The sequence below is a fragment of the Pinus tabuliformis genome, chromosome 6, assembly GCF_031772625.1.
Source record: "Pinus tabuliformis cultivar Carrire ecotype Pingquan chromosome 6, CPIR1, whole genome shotgun sequence".
Classification (NCBI taxonomy): Eukaryota; Viridiplantae; Streptophyta; class Pinopsida; order Pinales; family Pinaceae; genus Pinus; species Pinus tabuliformis.
The window spans coordinates 322,773,842-322,795,269 of NC_142292.1; the positions used below are offsets into that span (position 1 = coordinate 322,773,842).

At 34.8% G+C, this 21,428-nt stretch overlaps 1 protein-coding gene across 1 annotated transcript; it reads right to left on the bottom strand.

Annotated features, from left to right (window-relative positions):
• Positions 1-8,022: 8,022 nt before the first annotated feature.
• LOC149258597 (12-oxophytodienoate reductase 7-like) lies at positions 8,023-11,170 on the bottom strand. Its single transcript, XM_089372220.1, has 4 exons — positions 10,887-11,170; positions 10,565-10,705; positions 10,166-10,296; positions 8,023-9,192 (listed from the first exon to the last, which is right to left on the bottom strand). The coding sequence occupies exons 1-4, from the start codon at positions 11,006-11,008 to the stop codon at positions 8,366-8,368; spliced, it is 1,221 nt and encodes a 406-aa protein (XP_089228346.1). The 5' UTR covers positions 11,009-11,170; the 3' UTR covers positions 8,023-8,365.
• Between the last annotated feature and the right edge of the window lie 10,258 nt (positions 11,171-21,428).

Below are 21,428 nucleotides of genomic sequence, written 5' to 3' on the forward strand. Positions count from 1 at the left end.
TTAGTGAGATGCTTTCCCCGGGATACATACTGTGTTAATGAGTTTGATTGATGCTTCTATGTGTGCCTGTGAATGTTTCTGCTTCTGTAAATTGATGATCAATGTAGAGGAGGTTATGTATTATGCATGTTCCGCTTATAAGTGTATAATCAGGATAATCTCTGTGAATATGTGTCATATTATTCAAAATTTCTACACAACGAGAACTTTCATCATGTTATCATAAGGTCTCAAAAAATCCAAGGAAGAACGTTGCTTGAGTATTCATATGAGTTCATGCGATTAATAAGAAAGCCACCTCCAATATGCAAGTCCATCACGGAAAAACTAAGGGCTCTTACATGCACCATACACCTTATAACATATGAAGCACCCCTAAAGCATGCTATAAACATTTTCATAGTAACCTTGAAAGATAACATGCAGACCCTTACTTCCAAAACATTTACATAAAATTTGCAAATATCAATATTCAAACTTGAAACCAATTGTATGAAATGTCCCATAAACCCCTTTCACATGAACATAATGATGTCCACCCTCAAAAGATGGTACCTTGCGAATCTTATGATATAATATTGGCCCTACTCCTAAAGTATCAAAGACACATTTATGCCACATTTCTCATAATCCACATGAAACAACCACCCATTACTATAGTATTATGGATAACTACTACCATGTTTACATTTGAGGTTCTTAAAAATTGTCCATAAGAGAAGTAGTCCTTACTATCCATTTTTTGTGTTGTCAATCCTTCAAATGCTAGTTTAAACACCATCGACTTAGATAAAGTAGAGCCTTGGCTTCCCTTGTTAGTGGCACTTCAAATTTTGGTTACAATGAAAACCTTATTGTTCATCATCATAATAGTGATAAGGATGCATCCATATGTATCATATCCACTCATGTGTGGAAAAATATATATACACTTAAGTTAATTCCATTAACAATCACCCATGATGCTTCAAATGGTTGCCCTTTTATTCGAATTGTGACAATAATCAAGGAGGTGAAATTTTTCTGGTAAAAAATAAATTTACTTGAAGAGAAAATTCGACAGTTCATGTAACAATGATTGTTAATGTAATGATTGTAGTTATGTTGAAGATATTATATATCTATGTAGTGTTGATAGGCATATGTAATTTTTTAATGGATATTGTGGGGATATTATAATCTGTACCTCTAAGAAACAAGAATACTAATGCTTTTCCCTATGCATGTTTCCTTGGAATATTGTCAAGGTTCTACCACGTAAATCTATGTCTTGTTGAATGTTGTTTTCTTTTTCTTTTTTAATCTATTCCATTATTTCTTCAAATATAATTTGTACTACAAATTTATATGATTATGTGGTCTCACGTTCTCAACAATTGGCCCATCAATTACTTTTTTTATAGCATATATTGTGTTAGAGTTGGTGTTTGTTCTACAACATCAAATGGTGAAGGTTTCAAATGCAATTTTTGAGGTGGTGAAGTTCAATGGGAAGAATAACTTTGTGTTTTGGAAGCTCAAGAGAGTGTTTTGTTGGTGTAACAAGGATTGCACAAGGCATTGGAAAGAAAGAGAAAAAACCTATGGATATGAGTTTCATGGACTCAGAGGTTCTAGATACAAGAGCTCTCAACACCATTCACTTGTGTTGGATGAATGATGTTCTTTTCAGTATTGCTGGAGATGAAACAACAATGGGCTTATGGAGCATAATGGAGAGCATTTACATGACAAAATCCTTGACAAACTGTATCTATTTGAATAGGTATTTGTGTAGTATATGAATGAAAGAAGGTACCAAACTTATTAATAATTTAAATATTTTCAATACTTCTATGTTTTAATTAACTTGTATTGATGTAAAAATTGAAGATGAAGACAAGGTAGACATGTTATTGTGTTAATTTCTTGAATAATGGGACAATTTAGTCACTTTTATTAGCTTTATCACAATACACACTCTTGATTGTGATTCTACTATGGGAGTCTTGATGTATGAGAAGGTGCAAAGAAAATCCAATATAGAAACAATGACACTATAAGCAATTATGGCTAGGGGTTGATCCATAGAAAAGGGGTGAATTCAAGAAAGACAATAAGATCTAATTCAAAAGGGAAAAGGGTAAGAAAAAATGTTGGTACTACAATAAATCAAGGCATTTTCCAAGGATGAACCTGCAAAGGAAGCAAATATAGTTGAGAGAATTTCAATTATGGTTGATGAAGTATAATTTGTTTATAATATCACATGATATCATGAGGAAATGTTACTAGATTCTAGTGATTTGCATCTCATGTGTCCACATAGGAGTTGGTTTTCTTCTTACTTAGGCTATTGATGTTAATAATTTTCTTATGGGAAACCATGTTTCTTATAAGATTGTTGAAATTAGGAGCATTAAGATTAAAATGCTTGATGGTATTGTAATTTTTAAATATTAAAATATGTACCATAACTCAAAAAGAATTTCATTTCTTATCATTTTGAATTTTAGAGGTTATAAATTTACAAGTCAAGGTGGAGCATTAAAGGTGTCAAAGGGGATTTTGATAGTAACGAGGGCTACAAATATTGGTAACCTTTACAAGCTAGAAAGGAGTTCTAAAAAAATTGATGCAGGGGTTGTATCTAAGGATGCACATGAATCCAATTGTTTAGGGCATTAGTGACTTTCCCATATGAGCGAGAAAAGGATATAGGTGTTGATTAACCATAAGTTACTTTGAGATTTAAAATATCTGAATTTGAATTTTTGCAAGAATTGTGTTTTTGGTAAGTAGTGTATACAAGAGTTTAAAATAACTATTCATACAAAGTAAGGGTGCTCTATATTATATTCATTCAAATGTTTGGGGTAATTCCATATATTTTCTTTTGGAGGATCATCATACTTTGTGACATTTATAGATGATTACTCTAGAAAGGCGTGGGTCTATATTCTCAAAAGAAAAGATGACATGCTTAATGTATTTAAGCAATTTAAACTTTTGGTTTAAAAGAGAATTGGCGGGTCAATCAAAATTTTAAGAACAGCTAATGAAAGTGAGCACACATGTTTGTAATTTGAAAATTATCATAGAAGGTGATGAATGAGCTTGGGAAAGTATCAAGTAAATTGTTGTCAAGGTGGAAATTATTGGAAGTGTGACAATAATCAAAACAATAAATTTCTTTTAATGGTAAAAGTAGAATCTACTTGCAAAAAAATTGGTAGTTCATGTAATGGTGGCATTTATGTTGAAGACATCATATATATATATATATATATATATATATATATATATATATATATATATATATATATATATATATATATATATATATATATATATTTATATATTTATATATATTTATATTTGTGTGTGTGTGTAGCATTGAGAGACGTGTAATTTCATAATGGCCATTGTGGGAAGATTTCAATATTTACCTCTATGCAATAAGAATATTGATACCTTTCACCAATATGTTTCCTTTGCATATTGTCTAGGTTTTACCATGTAAATTTGTGTCTTGTTGAATTTTTTTATTACCTTTTTTCATCTTTTCCATTATTTCTTCATAACAAATTTGTATTAAAAATTTATATGATTATGTGGGTTCATTTTCTCAACACTTTTCACCATGAATAATTTTTTTAAAATGGTCAAATTAAACTCACCAAACTCACTTTCCAAAATGTTCCCACTAAAATTGTCAACAAAAATTCATAATAGATATTAAATTTGTAGAGACCCAACATTAATACATTGATAATCTAGAAGAGTGTTTGAATGATGCAAATTTCGTTGGCCCCACACTCACTAGTATAATCATAATTCTTGTCATTTATGTTGATGATATTGTTCTTTTAGCAAGGATCCATTACAATCTTGGCAAGCAACTAAGAGTCCTCCAAGATTTCAGCTTCAAAAATGGATATGATTGTTAATATTAACTAAACTAAAATCACAATAATTAAATCCAAAAGAACACATGATACTTTCATATATGACAAAAACTACTTGGAGGAAGTTCATTCATACAAATATCTTAGAATTGACATCCATCACAAGTTCAATTGGAATTATAGCATTGAGAAAAGGAAAAATGTAGTATGGAAGGCTGCTTGAAAATAATTGTAAGTCAACAGATCTTTGGATATGGGATAAAAAGAAAAAAGAAAAAAAAAAAGATATCATCTTTGAGACTCTCGTCACTCCTATTTTATATGGATGTGAGGTTTAGGGTTGCAGTATCTCTAGAGAGTCATGGAGAAAAAATGTGTAGATCCAAAGCAATTTATAACCTACAATCTCAAGATCAAAGGAAATACTCCCTATCCTATCCTCCTGACTTAGGAAAGTCTTTCCCCCTATTGAAAACATAGCTATGACTAGGTATCATATGTATAAAATAATTTATACAATATGGAAGCCAAGAGGTTTCCTAAACTTGCTTCTAACTCTAGCTAGGACCCCCACCTTTAGCTCAAGTGAGGATAGCATAAGGATGCTCAATCTTGGCTAAACCATTGGGGGCTAAAGGAAGAGATTGTTTTGTAGAATAAGGATATATTAAAAATATAATTACCTCAAGTTTTAAGGAGAAAATTTGCAACAATAAAGAGTTAGAGGGAAAAGAAAATTAAGATATTATAAGGAGGTGATAACTCCAACCCTGAATATCAAAAATATCTATCTATCTTGACTACTATTAAGAATAAAATAAATATCCTCGTGAACTTCATAATGAAACTAGGCATTGGTCAAATCCCAAAACATGGGATGAAAGAGTCTATCACCTTTGCAGTACTCAGAGGGTGGAAGATGAAAAACACTTTCTCTTAGATTGTTCATCTTATACTCACATTTGAACTAATTTTCACAATGTTTGTCACATTACCAACCTTCTTGACCTTTAAGCCAACAAAACTATTATTGATATGTTTTAAAATTAACAATCTTTTTTTAATTTTAGTTTTAACTCAAAAATAAATTTAAATTTACTTTCATGTTGATATGTATTTTTTATTAAAAATAAATCTTTATTATTATTATTATTATTATTATTATTATTATTAAGAAGTAAAATTAATATTTTTTTATTTAACTATTTAAAAACATAAATTCAAATTAAATAAGTTTTATACAAATTTGCACTTTAAGATATATCACCCTAAATCCTTCTTAATTCTAGATCTACAAAGCCAAGAGAGATCAAATCTCTTTTCACTATAAAAGAGGTTTGCATCTCTAGGGATTTGATCCATATAGACCCTTGGTATTAAGATGGATTTAGGTTGGTTTAATTTTCCCCTTTAGATGGGTTATATTTCACATGAATACCATGGGCTAATATCACGAGTTCTAGTATGGGTCAATACCTTTGGTGAATACCAAGAAGTTATTTTTATTTTAATGTTATTTTTCTTTATTAATTTTTATTTGATTTTAATAATAAATATTTTTACGTTATTAATTTCATTTTTTATTTTAACTTTTATTTTTATAGCAAAGGGTTTAATTGGAATTACAACATTGAGAAAAGGAAAAATGTAGTATGAAGGCTGCTTGAAAATAATTGTAAGTCAACAGATCTTTGGATATGTGATAGAAAGAAAAAAAAAAAAAAAGATATCCTCTTTAAGGCTCTCCTCACTCATATTTTATATGGATGTGAGGTTTAGGGTTGCAAATAATTGTAAGGCAGGAGATCTTTGGATATGTGATAGAAAGAAAAAAGAAAAAAAAAGATATCCTCTTTAAGGCTCTCCTCACTCATATTTTATATGGATGTGAGGTTTAGGGTTGCACTATCTCTAGAGAGTTATGGAGGAAAAATGTATAGATCCAAAAGCAATTTATAACCTACAATCTCAAGATAAAAGGAAATACTCCCTATCCTATCCTTCTGACTTAGGCAAGTCTTTCCCCCTATTGAAAACATAGCTTTGACTAGGTATCATATGTATAAAAGAAGTTATACAACATGGAAGCCAAGAGGTTTCCTAAAATTTCTTCTAACTCTAGCTAAGACCCCCACCTTTAGCTCAAGTGAGGATATCATAAGGATGATCAATCTTGGCTAAACCATTGGGGGCTAAAGGAAGAGATTGTTTTATAGAATAAGGATATATTAAAAATATTATTGCCTCAAGTTTTAAGGAGAAAATTTGCAACAATAAAGAGTTAGAGGGAAAAGAAAATTGAGATATTATAAGGAGGTGATCAACTCCAATCTTGAATATCAAAAAATCTATCTATCTTGACTAGTATTAAGAAGAAAATAAATATTGCTAAGATAAAAACTAATTCTCATGAACTTCATAATGAAACTAGGCATGGGTCAATTCCCAAAACATGGGATGAAAGAGTGTGTCACCTTTGCACTACTAAGAGGGTGGAAGATGAAAAACACTTTCTCTTAGATTGTCCATCTTATACTCATATTTGATCTAATTTTCACAATATTTGTCACACTACCAACCTTATTGACCTTTTAAGCCAGCAAAACTATTATTGATATGTTTTAAAAGTAACAATCTTTTTTTATTTTTAGTTTTAACTCAAAAATAAATTTAAATTTACTTTCACATTGATATGTATTTTTTTATTAAAAATAAAACTTTATTATTATTATTATTAAGAAAAAGTAAAATCAATATTTTTTTATCTAAGTAACTATTTAAAAACATAAATTCAATTTAAATAAGTTTTGTACAAATTTACACTTTAAGATATATCAGCGTAAATCCTTCTTAATTCTAGATCTACAAAGCCGAGAGAGATCAAATCTCTTTTCACTATAAAAGAGGTTTGCATCTCTAGGGATTTGATCCATATAGGCGCTTGGTATTCAGATGGATTTAGGCTCGTTTAATTTTCCCCTTTATATGGGTTATATTCCACATGAATACCATGGGCTAATATCAAGGATTCTTGGTATTCAGATGGATTTAGGCTCGTTTAATTTTCCCCTTTATATGGGTTATATTCCACATGAATACCATGGGCTAATATCAAGGATTCTTGGTGAATACCAAGAAGTTATTTTTATTTTAATGTTATTTTTCTTTATTATTTTTTATTTGATTTTAATAATAAATGCTTTTACTTTACTAATTTCTTTTTTATTTTTATTTAATTTTTATTTTAACTTTTATTTTTAAGTAATTTGACGAAGTCAAAATGAATTGAGGCTTCTTTGATCCATAATAGTTGAAAGAATAACTTCCACGTAAATCACATGTAGACAGACAAATGTCGACGTGTTTCGAACCAACTAGTGTGGCTCATCGTCAAAATGTTTAGAGACAATTTAAAATTATTTTAAAACCAAGTTAAAACCACTCTACAACCTAATAAAAGAGATGTTATCTTTAAAAAATAAAATTAAAAACAATTTAAAAAGTTACAAGTAAAGTTTTGCACCAATACAAATATATTTAGGAAATTTAATCGTTTTAATAAATCTTCATTTATTTATTTTAAATAGGAAAAATCAAAATATAGAAATAATGATGATGATGATGATGCACTAAGACCAATTTGGCCCGTAAGACCTTAAGAAAATACCAATCTAATTGGATCTTTCATGATCTTATTTCTATGATAAAATAGAATATCTGTTTTTTGATCAAAATCTAACAAAATTTTTGGAAATTTAAATTACACCCATCAAAATTAACTTTTCTTTTTAATTTTATTAAATAAATATTTTTTATTATTATTTAATTTAATTTTCTCTTAAGCTGAGTGAAAACATCTTCCAATGTTAGAACATGGGAATATGTGCACATACTAAATGCGTCTGAATACAATGATCCACACAGCCATCTAATCTAAGCCTATTCAGAGTCACTCCGTGCGCTTTTAACTGAATTGCCATCCCGCTTGGGACGTATCATTGAGAACGTCAGGCAATAGGTTTGACCACTAATTTCCAGGTCCATTCTGTCACAATTGAGGATTGTTTTTTCAGTTTTAGAAAACTCGTCAATTTGTTATTCTACGATGAGACTAGAAATATGTGTGTGTTGACAATTGTGGCACCAGTTCGACTTCGTCTCTGTGTATATTATGGCTGCCGCTCGGGCATCTCTGCTCAGCAGACTTGAACAATACATGACCGTTGCACACTCAGCAGGCTTAAACAATACATGAGCCCTGGTTGCAAGCTTTTTGGCCTCGCTAATACAAGCACTTTAAAGAAAATTGCGACATATAGGTGTGAAATTTACAGTATTATCCGTTTATTTTTCTACAAAGAATAGTTTGAACTTCGTAGTCCATGGACAATTGTGTTTTACAATAATTTGCAGAGAATGCCCCTGCTAGACAGCTGAACCTGAGTATGTGGAGAATTTGTAGTTTTGTATTTCGAAATTTAGATCTGATTAGCTATTATATTTGCTTTTGGAGAATTGATGTGAAATGGGTAATCGGTGTATCCGGCAACCTGATGATGAGTGTAGAAAGTGGATCTGTCATATTCGTTGAGCTTCGCATCAATGGCGAATCTGAGAGGCAGGTCTGGATTCGAAATGAATAGACGGCCGAAGGAGATCATGTCTGCATGGCCGTTTGACACGGCTTCCATGCCACTTTCTCGAACATATCCCCCGCTCCTCATCAGCCGTCCTCTGTACTCCCCTCTAATCGTATTCCACATTTCAGCGGCCATGACCTCGGCCTCCTCCGGATAAGCTTGCTTGAGCCCTTGCCTGGTGAAGCGTGGTTCGGTGACATGCAGATAGGCCAGACGGTAACGATTCAGGACACGCATTAAGTGGCGGGCGAGTGCCACAGGATCGGAGTCCGTTGCCCCATTGTGGTCTATGATAGGAGACAACCGTATGGCGGTGCGCTCCACCCCAATCTCCTCCGCCACTGCCTCCACAATTTCGCGAGCGAAACGGCTGCGGTTCTCGATGCTTCCGCCGTATTCGTCGGTTCTGTCGTTGATGCCGTCTTTGAGAAATTGGTCGATTAGGTAACCATGAGCTCCGTGTATTTCCACGCCATCAAACCCCGCCAGCTTTGCATTTCTGGCAGCTCTGCGAAACTGGTCCACTATTTCAGGGATTTCTGCCGTCGCGAGGGCGCGGGGTTTGGAGCAGGTACCGCTAGAGCCGTCTGGCATTAAGATGCCCCACTGTTCTGGAATTTGCTTGCTGGTGGATGACAACGGGGCTCCCTGGTTGGGCTGATAAACTGCGTTATCAAATAAACAAAACAACGCAGAGATTGTGAATAATATAAACTCTTAATATTGTATACTGCACCGCAGACTCAGTTTACTCCCGAAACCTAATCTTAATATCTTTCGGACCCATTTCTTAAAATTGTTGGGAGTGAGTGCCACTTCCATGGTCGTTTTATATTTTAAATATAAATAAATAAGATAATAATATGAAATGTATGGTTGTGTAGATTTAGGGAATATTTTAGAATTTGATTATGAGGAGGGAGGTTAATTGTTTGACATCTCTTTTGATGAAAGAGATTAATTGTTTGAGATTTTTCTTGATCATCAGATTCCACAATTGATTTTTAGAATCTGCAATCTACTTAAAAATTACTCAGATTTTACAATCTAACATCGAGAGAGAAGTATTCAAATAAGGAAACCTCTCAGTCTGCCTAGCTCAGTTTGCAAATCTTGCCATATCAGAAGTGCCCTCCTGAATGGGTCAAAGTTGGTAAAAAGAAAGGGAAAAAATGGGGAATAGTAGATTCCACCCATGTTGGGTAGAATCCTCTGCTCTGTTCTTGCTCCTCTGTTCTTCTTGACTCTTCTTGCTCAGCAATCCTCTCTTCTAGGGGCCCAGGTGAATAGATTATCCTTTCCGGCTGGCCTGTTCCTGCTTCTCTTGGCTGTAATGTCTTATTGTATTATATTTCCCCTTAATAAAATTAGTTTTTACTGAGAAAAAAAAACATCAAGAGAGAAATAAATTGAACTCTCCAAAATATTTTAAAAATCTACAATCAAATCCCAAAATATTCCGAAATAATATTTAGAAAATCTACCAAAATCTTTAAACATACTGTACCCAAAATGGTACAAAATCTTTAGATTAGCTAAAATAATCTATGTACCCAAAATCTTTAGATTAGCTAAAAGATTAGCTAAAATAATCTATCTGTAGCGTAGAAGAGTTCAAAGTATATATTGATTTCGGACCTGTGTGCGACGCCCTGCCGACGTGCCATATCTGGCAGAAAATGATGCCGCCCTTCTCATGAACTGCGTCTACAACATTTTTCCAGGCCTTGACTTGCTCATCGTTGAAAATGCCGGGAGAATGGGAGAATCTGCACAACATTACATAAAAGGCTTTGTTATTACGATACTATGTCAGAAATATTCCTTCAACATTATTTATTTGGAAAAAAATTCGTAGATATCTGTCAATGTCAACTGGTAATTGGACAAGATTCAACTGAATTCCAACCTAAATCGTGAGAGATTTTACGAACCCAAACCAGAAATCTTATAGTAAACACCACCTGAAAGAATGTGCATCTAATTTATGAAATTTAAGGGAGGTACAGAATGGCGCAGGTGATGAGGGGAGCGTACCCGATGGCTCGCTGTGAGACTGCGTTTGCTTCGGTGATGAGGAGGCCTCCTCTCGTCGTTCTCTGAGAATAGAACTCCACATGGGAAGGCTGAGGGATGCTGTCCAGTGCACGGCATCGGGTCATGGGAGCTAACACAACTCTGCTAGTAGTTGCACCATGAGTTAGCACCCATTACTAAATAATGTTGAAGAGAATATTATTATAATAATAATAATAAGAATGTTAATATTCAATTGGGTTATAATAATCTTTTATTTGTGAAGAAGTAACTTGTGGGTAAGAAACCCAAACTCCTAGCTATAATCAATACGAAAAATTACCTGTGAGATAGACGTAGCTGACCCATTTGGAAGGGCGAAAGGAGGTGAGGACTTGAGTTTTTGTTTGATAATTCATTCTCTTCATGTTCTTGATGTTGGTTAGAAATACCTCCCATTCCCATTATGCACGAACGAATGAAGGAAAAAATGCTCACAAAACGAATTGATGATATTTCTCAGAAGTACGAAGAAATATTCTGCCCTGTGCTGCAAGTGTCAGCCTAAGCCAAAAAGCAAGATGACCTATTCTGAGAAGAGAGAATGAAATAGTGAATCGCACAACGGCTTAATGTGTCACCGGAGGAGGCGTTATATCTATAGTTTGCAATGTGCATTCCTTTTGTTGTCGGACGCGGCGCGGATGACTCTGTCTCTCTCTGTAGTTCAAAAATGACCGTCGTTCAATATAGTTGAAGTCAGGCATTGCTTGGAGTACCTTACACGTCTGCGACTGCTGAAATTTTCAACACGTCTTACCAACGCTCAGGTGCGACAAGGTCTCCTTCGCTTATTTTTTGTTTATATTATCCAATGTTGAATTAATTGATGTAGAGCAGCAATAGACGTAAGAGAATCAGTATTCCAACTCTGCCCAAGTCTCGAATCAGAGAGGGTAAAAATTCAAATTCAAATTCGATATGTAAAAATTCAAATGAAAAAAAGGTCAGTTCCAAAAAGATTTTATAATAGACATCATAATACTAAGTTTTTATTTACTTATTTTAAACTTTAAATAATTTTTATTAATTCTAGATAATATAACAATTTTACAAATAAAATTTATCAAAAAAATTATTATTTATTTTTTTTTTTTTTTTTTTATTTTCGAGAATTTAGATTTAATATTTTTTTATTTCAAATTTTATTTTTATGAAAAGAAAATATTTGCATTTATCGGTATAGATCCATTTTAAATATAAAGCTAATATGAATTCGAGTTAACAAAAGGTCAGAGAAAATTTCACATCTTATTTGTGTAAAATCCTTCCTACATACATTTATTAGGATAGATCCATGTTAAGTACGAATCTAATATGAGCCGAGAAGAATCTTTTCACTTACAAACTTTTTTATAGTGCAAAATACAATGTGTTATTCTTCATTGTTTAAATTATATTTTTGAATACTAAATAGAATATATATAGGGTCAAATAAAAAATTTAACCATAAAAAATTATTTTTTTCTATATATAGATATATATGAAGTTGATATTGACATAAATTAGTTAACATAAATCTTCAAATAATTTATCTAAATCTCTTAATGAAATATTTTTGAAAAGTATAAGGTTTAAACATTTTATTCACACTTTCTTTTACTACTAATTACTGAGTATTCATTTTTTTTAAGGACGTACCAACAAACTTACACATCCCCTCATACTAGGCTATAAGATAAGCCACTCAGCTCAATAAAATTTATATTCAAAATTTATTTATATATAATTTGGCTAGAAATAAAATAACTGGTTAAATTAAGATGACTTTTACATATTCTCATTTCCTCTTTTCTGGGTTTTCTATATCTTTAAAAACAAGAACAAAATTAAAATAACCAAAATTAAAAAACAAATCCAATTCAGTTTACTTTCAACTCTCTTTCATTCTTCATACTTTTATGTATTTTTGTTCATAGGGCATCCTATACTAGAAAATGAATAATCCATCTGAACATGAACCATAGATTTTCATAGATTTTCAGTCCGGATGATCGATTAGATATAATTTTGTGTTTAGAAGGCATCCTTTGCCAGAGAATTAACCATCCCTGTTGGTAAGCTAGATTAACCTAGTCACATTAACCTTTAAATTATTCACATTGAATTTCGTGAAATTGTTAGGCACTTAATCGAATTGGCGAAATTGGCGAAATTCATATTTTTTTTCTAATTGGAATAAATTTTGTAACTATGCTTTCTGATTATTAACAAAATTTCATAATTTTTTACCTCCAATTCAGATAATTTGGTAACTATGACTTTTAATTAGTGCATTATTAATGAAAATTATAGCAATTAGTAACCAGAGGAAATAAACATTTAGTTACAGTTAAATTATAATATTTGTGTTATAAAATATTATATAAATTGAAATTAAAATTTAATTTCAATCGATAAATATTTTCACTAGATTATAGTATTCCATCTGTTATGAAACCTACCCAATTACCAATTCTTCCCATTAAATAAAATAAAATAAAAAATTCCCAATGTTAGTTGATAGCATTCAGCTAGCGCAGAGTGGTATAAGCGTAGTCAACCATTGATGCAACGAAGAACAATCTATTCAATATTATACAAATGAGTTCCACAACGTGTGGGCAGCCATGCTGAGACTGAAAGAGTAAAACAGAGACAATATAATACGACAGTGGCCCGGCCGAACTCTGCCGAAGAGATTGAGTCGTTGAATATTTAGAGTTCGAAGCAAAATTGGCGTTATGCTTTTAAGTCGGTTGAGAAATTCCAAAGAAAATGTTCAAATTTTTTTAATTAATGACTTTCTTTGCGTTAGAAAAAAGGGTTCGGTTAAGTTAGGTTACGATTTTACATTAAATTATATTAATTTGCCGTCAAGTTCTCATACATCAATTTGAAATTCAAAAAGGCTAGGCTATATTCCCATTATTAGTCCAGTCCCTGGTGTTAGGTAAAGCTTATTATATCCATTTTTAACATTAATTTATATTGTACTAACCAAACTTACGAAGGATATAATATAAAATTAGTATTGAAATATTTATTTTAATGATATTATTCAAATGTTTGATTGGATGACAGGCCAATAAAAATCAAAATAAAAATGTATTGAATACTTTATGGACGATGTAGTTGGTGAGGTGTTAATGTTCTCTTGTTGGGTGGTCGTGAAAGTTGACATGAGTGGCTCTAGGGCTCCAAGAGGTTTCCCTTTTTCACCCGGGTCCATGGAAGATAGTTAAGGGAAATGCCTGGTTTGAATCTACGTAGAGCACATGGATTCTTTAATATATTCTTTCAGTGATTTCGTCCACCATTTTGACTAACTTTTTAGTCTTGGGCTTTAGCTTTTTCTTTATATTCTCAGGGTTAGACTGGACTCGATGGAGGATGAATCTGCCATTCCACTAAAAATTGGTCTATTCAACTGAGAAGAGATTCTAGAGCATGCTCTTGAGTTGTTTCCATGCATGGAATTAATGCATATCGGAAGGAACGGTGGGATCCAGTTAGAAATGTGTTATTCTATTTCCCAAGAGGAGATTAGGCTTTGAAATGGTATGTATATGTTTAGTCAGATTTTTGCCCCTTTTTTAAATTATAATGGTAAATTTTGTATTTTTTTTAAATGAACAATGCAGTAATATATCAAAGATCAAAAATTGATTTTATAGAATTTATGAATGTAATTATTAAAATAAATAATTGTTTAAATTTTCTTTTTATATATTATACAAAATTTCTCAAGTTTTTATAATTAAAAACATTTTAGAAGGTTTTTACATATAAGTAAAATTTGTATTTTATGAAATATTAGTCTTTAGGATCTTCATCTTGTTCATATTTTGGTTTGTAGGCTCATTAAGATATGGTAGCTTTAAGCTTTTTATGTTTACATAATTGAATGAGTATCAAGAGTCTTGACTATTTCTAGTAATTTGCAATTTGATTTCTTCAATTTAAGTTTTTATCAACTTTATCTCATCATCAATTTTGTTCATTTGAGATTTATAATTTATAATTAGCTCCATAGTCATAATTAAGGGGGAAACGAAATAGTCATATCAAAGCTTGAGCCTCATTATATTTGTGGTTTCATCCTCATCTTCATCATGCATCGCTAAAAGCTCCTTACACTACCTAAATTTGAGATCAAACCCCTAAAAGAAAAGCACTTGAATGGCAAGCTCACATAGAGAGTTGATAACCTAAATTTGAGATCAAAACCCTAAAAGAAAAGCACTTGAATGGAAAGCTCACATAGAGAGTTGATAAAATTTCTACAACTAAAAACATGTAGAATGAACTTTTTCAGTAAAAATTCAAGATTGTGACTTTGGAATAGAGTGCACAAAGGGCAACTAGAAAGATCCAACTAAAGAAAAGGAATTTTGAAATGGCTCATTTAATGCCAAAAGAGGGACACCATGACAAACTATATCCATCACCAAACAAAGTGGCATATTGAGAATTAAATAATACCACAAGGCAAAGGCCTTTGACTCCCATGTTAACAGATTCAACTCCAAAAAAATATCATAAACATCAAATCCCATAGAAAAAAACAATAAATGAAATCCTTGGAATACCTCTTTAGAGTCCCCAAAACCATAATTTTCTCACATCCATACTCCAACCTATGTGGGAAAGACCTTCTCTGTAAAATACCAAATTAGACCATGATGATCATTTGAAAACATCCCTCGATCCTCATACGATGATATTATCTTCTCTAACGAATGCACCAAGAAAGCATGTGTAACAACTTGTGGTTAAAATTTCATGTACCAAACTAGACCATGATGATCATTTGAAAACATCCCTCGATCCTCATACAGGATGATATTATCTTCTCTAACTAAAGCACCAAGAAAGCATGTGTAACAACCCCTGGTTAAAATTTCATGTAATAAAAGTTAATAAAGACAAAAACAAGACCAATGATATTATCTTCTCTAAGGAATGCACCAAGAAAGCATGTGTAACAACTCCTAGTTAAAATTTCATGTAATAAAAGTTAATAAAGACAAAAACAAGACCAATGATATTATCTTCTCTAACGAATGCACCAAGAAAGCATGTGTAACAACCCCTGGTTAAAATTTCATGTAATAAAAGTTAATAAAGACAAAAACAAGACCAATGATATTATCTTCTCTAACGAATGCACCAAGAAACCATGTGTAACAACCCTGGTTAAAATTTCATGTAATAAAAGTTAATAAAGACAAAAACAAGACCACGGTTAAGAGACATGTATTCCAAGATGAATGTTGGGTAAATAGGGACATGTATTACAAGATGAATGTTGGGCAAAGATATCCTAGTGGGAATCAGTGGATGTGTTTATGGCTAAGGGACATGTGTTTATGGCTAAGGGACATTGGAAAAGGCAATGGATAAGGCATTAAAAAGGAAAAAAAGTATTTTGGCACATTTATTTATGAAAATAAAGGAAAATAGGAGAAAGGGAAGGTGAAAGGTCACATGTTGCATGTGAGGAGAAATTGAAGGAAAATAATGGAAAATGAAGAAAATAGAGGCCTCATTGATAAAAAATACTTCTAAGGATCAGTTGGAAAGATTTTTCTCAAGTTTGGTGAGTGTAACGTTTTGGCAATTTAGTTTTGGAGCTCTCTCATTGTTCTCTCTCTCACACTCTTGGAAACTTAGATTTTTCTTGGAGCAAGGAAGGGAAAAGCAAGCAAAGGAAGGACAAGGAAAAGAAAGGAAATCAAATAGCAAGCAAGGAAGAGCAGGATCAAACAGCTTCAGCAGGAATACTTGCAGGTAACATATTGCATGTGTGATTTCCTAGTTGGTTTTGACATGCATGGCTTTGCATGTTGGTATTTGGTTCTCTGGTTGTCAGTGGCATGGTCTTCCCAGGTTATGATAGTGGTTTTAGGCCTTGCCTTGAATTTTTCCAGATAGCCATGGTGTGATGGGATTGTTTCTCGATTTTGAGCTTTGGAATTGCCAGATGGTTTTGTAATCCGAGGCGGAGGTGGTTTCAGGAAAATTCCCAAAGGCCTAGGAATCCCTCAACCGGTTTAGGCGGGATACATAGTAAATCCTGAGGGTGGAGTCTCAGTTTAGGGCCTAGTGATCTGGTGTGGATTTCGGTAAAGCCTGAGAGACAAGGAGATGGAAAATTCCTCAAGGATAGTGATGGAGTCTGGAGGAATTCCAAGCTCGGTTTGGTTTTGTGATCTCGGTGTCGATTTTGGTGAGATCACAGGTTGGTGAGGGTGGAGGTGGTTTAACCTATGGATTCCCTTGGTTATTTTTGGATTGTTTTATCCATGATATCCCACATTCATGCTTGGAATATGACACGAGGGTGACTGGCTGAAAGAAAGATTTGGTTCAGTCATGTCTATGATCCGGTGGTACATGGAAGTCCCTAACCTAGTTAGCTCTTACCTATGCTTAATAAAATCTAAGTTCTCTTATTTTTGTACTTGTTATTATGTGGCCTTAATGGTTGTTATCTTATTGTTATTTACATGGTTTAATGTTGGTAATAAGCATGGTTATGTGATTGGTTATAGTCATGGTTATTTCATGTATTTACTTGTAACTGAAATGATAATGGAGGCAAGACCTAATTGATGTCAAAAGAGTTAAGGGAAGAGGATGATGATCCTTCTTTTCAAGTTTCATATGAGTTATCTGTAATTTATGCTCTATCTTGTATTCATTTCCTTTAGATATCAATGATGCCAAGTGTTTGACAAAATTTCAATCCTAGTTGGGGATGGTCAGGCATAGTCCTGGAGTCAGTTTTTTATTTGTAAGTCTTCTCATCATGTAAATTATGGATTCTGAAAGCTACAAGGGTTTCTGGGCAGTGACCTGGATTCCGGGCTTGAAAAGTGGTACAAATCTCGAAGTTGCAGGCATAGGTCTGAGAAGAAAAGTCCTTAGACGCACCCATGCCCTCCTCTGGGAGTGGATGGAGCCTCCCAGATGCACTCTTGTCCATATCAAGGGAGAGTTCATGGGTTTAATGGTCTAAAAATTAGTGGGGCCCAAGGACTGGCCATGGGGATGACTGGGAAGGCTTATGGGAGTCCTATACCAGGTATAGAAGGTTTGTGTTGTGGGTTTCCATCGATTCCACTTCCTTAAGGTCGCCTAGGAGATCGAGTATTGGCCTGAAATGGGGGTTTGATAACTTGTTATGCTTACAAGAACCTCCCACTCAATTTAACAAATAAATGATCTAGCTTATATATGACATTTGCGGAATTAAATACTTGAATCAGGTGTATGTCTTTTGATTTTAATTGTTTAAGTGCTTTAAGTCCATTTGTTTCTGTTGATATTAAACACATATAAGAGCCATATAATGCAGCGAATAAACATCAACACATAACAACAAATTTAATCTAGGAGTTCACCCGAATATCATGGGCTACGTCTCCTTAAGCTTTTGTCATCTTGACTTAGCTCTTTGGGATTATGGAAAAGTTTCTTTTACAAGTTCCACACTTAACTCCAAAGGCTATTGAATTGAACCAATGGGCTTAGAATACCATCTATATCCCTGCCATGGTTTTCATCATTCTGCAAACAGATCTAAGCTCCCTTAGACTTAATTCTTTCAATCAGTGCTCTGAGCTACCCTGAGCTTCTTGATGGCACTAACTCCTTCAGAATTCTTTAACTGTCATTGAAACTCATCTATTGTCTCTAGCACATATCAGACACCGAAAATGGACTGATCATTTGCTCAAAATGAGCACTGCATCCCCAAACTAGGCCTTCCTCCATGGTTGGCACTAGGTTGCTTGAAACTTCCCTATAGCATCTCGACCTTTAGAAGTATTCAAATGCTTCTAAAAATCCCTGCAATGGATTCAGAATGCTCATTACATTCAGGAATGACTATTGGTTCGCTGAGAACGAGTACTGGTAGCTCCTACAACTGCCTCCAACTCCTGGTGGCCCTGAGCTCCAAAATCTCCCTGGATGAAAACCTCCATGAAGATGACTTTTTAAGCTTCTCTGGACTATCCCATTGGCTTCAGAAGGCTCCAATTAGCCTAGCTAGCCTCTTGTTTCACTCTCTTTCTGTTATAGACATATTTGGGCACTGCAACCCCAATCACATATGTCGATAAACCAAGGGCTCTTAAACCCCTAAAAGTGTTGTTTCATACCCTAAAGGATCATGGTCAACTGATTACATCATTTCCTGGAAGTTCTACCTAAAACCACTCAGAAATGGCCAAAACTGGACCATACAGACTGCTCCATGCTTAGGGTGTGATGCATACTAGCTGCTACACTGGCCAGGTGCGATGCATATTGAAAGAGCCTTCTGTAGGGTGCGACAGGCGAGAGTAGCAAATGGCAGAGGCAGTTTGCTAAGCGGAAACCCAAAGAATCTTCTAGAAACTGCTCATATGACACTTGCCTCTCTGAATTCACCCAAGGATGAGTGATCCGAATTGGATCCATAAAGAGTGATTAACAGAGCCATGGTTGTACCAGGTCAGGATAGACTGCAAAGAATTTAAACAGGGATCAAAAACACCCTGAACTAGTGGAAATGGCAGCCAACGTGGAATGACGAGGACCCTGGTTAAAGCGCGTTGATCGAGGTCCATGGAGACTGCGCAGGAGGCCGGATTAGCCCCTGGGAGCCCCAGATCGGGAAACAGAGGTGGATTTTGATGCGGAGCTAATCGCGCATCGCTTGGTGAAAAGGGCCGAAATAGAGAAGCCCCGAGCACTCAGACGTGTGGGGAGCCGGAGAACCACGGGCGAAAAGCGAAAAAGCGCTAAGGCGGGACCCGTGCTCCGAAAAACTGGCGGTATTGATTGGGGCACCCTCAAACGGTAAGCGGTTTTGGAGAAATTGGAGCGATCCCACTCAACGATCGACGCGTGGCAAGCGGAGGAGAGAGAAGACCGCCATTGATCTCGCACTAAGGTTCGAGCAAACCAATCGCGTGAAACGTGCGTATGGCATCGGATCTGGAGGCCCCAGATCGGACGGCTGAGATCGCGCCCGATGGGGGAAGCGGAATTGACGAAGGAATGAGCCGTGATTTAGAAGGATTTGAAGTCCATTTTGACCGCCACAGTGGAGGAAGACTTCATCCACGATGTAACCGAAGAACTGAACCAACAAAGCAGGCTGGTGCGTTACAGGACATGTGGCCACTCCCTGTGAGCCGATGATGACGCCGAGCCAGGGAACTCCAAGTGCAGCTGCAGAAGGTGATTCGACGGAGGCAGAAGAGGAACTGAACAGACATGGAAACGAATGGCTTAAAGCCATGAACAGAGACAGAATACATAGTTAGAGAGAGAGAGACAGAGGAACCAGAATCCCAAGAAAAGGATGGAACACAGGGAAAAAGACAGTGAAGCAAAAGCAGAAGAGAATGGAGGGCCGAGATGACCAAAGGCAGCGTTGAGCACTAGAGAGCTTGAGGGATTCAAGCCATCCCAGAGAAGATCTACCCGAACTGAGCACCACATTGAGCTCTTTCCATTGTAGACTAGAAGGTCACAGAGCTGGTAGGCAAACGAGTTTGTGCACTCCAGTGGCTTGGGGAATCCAAGAACCACATTGCCAAGCAAATCTATTTTAGGTGACTCATATTGAGCTCCTGCATTGTAATTCTCTACTTAAAACACAATAAAATAAGGCCACCACTGAAGCTGGACCGGAGATGTAACCCTGGACGATAGGGTGAACTCCTTATTAATTCTTTGTGTTCTTGTATTTGCTTACTATATTTCTCTGTTGTTTTCCATTTCAAGTGTCTGTGTATTTTCAATATGATCGATCCGTTGCTTAAATAACATAGACACACACCAGCACATGAGTCTGTAATACCTCTAATTGATAATTCTTAACTGAGGTCACTCATTGGGTGATTATCAGATCAAGTGGTATCAGAGCTTTAGGCTGTAAGGTCAGACAAGCTTGTGTTGGTTTAGTTGTTGAATGCTCACTAGATCAAAGCTCAAATTAGGAGAAGGAGAGTTGGTCAAAACTAATCCTGAAATTGGGAAAGTCTATCCTCAGAAGACAATGTCAAAGGAAGGTTTTGTGGGGCCAGACCCTCAATTCATAGAAAGTTTCCTATAAAGTCTATGGTAGAAGAAATGTATAGGGACTTTAGAAAGCATAAGGATGAAGATTCATCAGGTTCCAAGCAAGATAAAGAATAAGATGAGTCTCATTCCCATGACCACTCAAAGGGAAAAGGGAAAGAGGAAAACTTTCTCACACCTCCTAATAGCCCTGTGCATAATAAGAAAGCATCTTTGATCAAGCTAGATGTTAAATTTGATTTGCCTATATATGATGGAGAGCTAAATGCTGAAAAGTTGGACAATTGGATTAGACAAATTGATGTGTATTGCAGAGTGCAGAACATCGACTCAGACAAGAGCAAAATTCAGCTGGCAAGCCTACGCCTAGGAGGCACTGCCTTGGTTTGGTGGGAAGGCAGAACCCAAGCTGACATGAAAAGACATGGTAAGACTATCTCTGTCTGGAGTGAATTTGTTTCTGCCATCAAGAAGCAATTCTATCCATTGGCCTACATGCAACAAGCCATGATGAGTTTGCAAACTCTTCGGCAGTTGAAAGGGCAAAGTGTGAAAGGGTACACTCAAGAATTTAGAAAGAGAGCATTGATTCTAGGGATCTCATTAGACTCACCAGAGACTCTTTTGAAGTACATTGGTGGTCTACATAGCTACATGAAGCATACCATCCTCATGTTTAATCCCACTAGTATAGATGAGGTATCTATACAAACTACTCATCTAAAGGCTAGAGGAAAGAATGGAAATCCAGAAGTTGGGGGAC

Coding starts and splice junctions, on each gene's coding strand:
- LOC149258597 (XM_089372220.1), bottom strand. CDS start 11,008: ATGGGAATGGGAGGTATTTCTAACCAACATCAAGAACATGAAGAGAAT. Junction 10,706..10,886: donor CAGCTACGTCTATCTCACAG/GTAATTTTTCGT, acceptor AACTACTAGCAG/AGTTGTGTTAGCTCCCATGA. Junction 9,193..10,165: donor CGGCAGGGCGTCGCACACAG/GTCCGAAATCAA, acceptor TTGATAACGCAG/TTTATCAGCCCAACCAGGGA.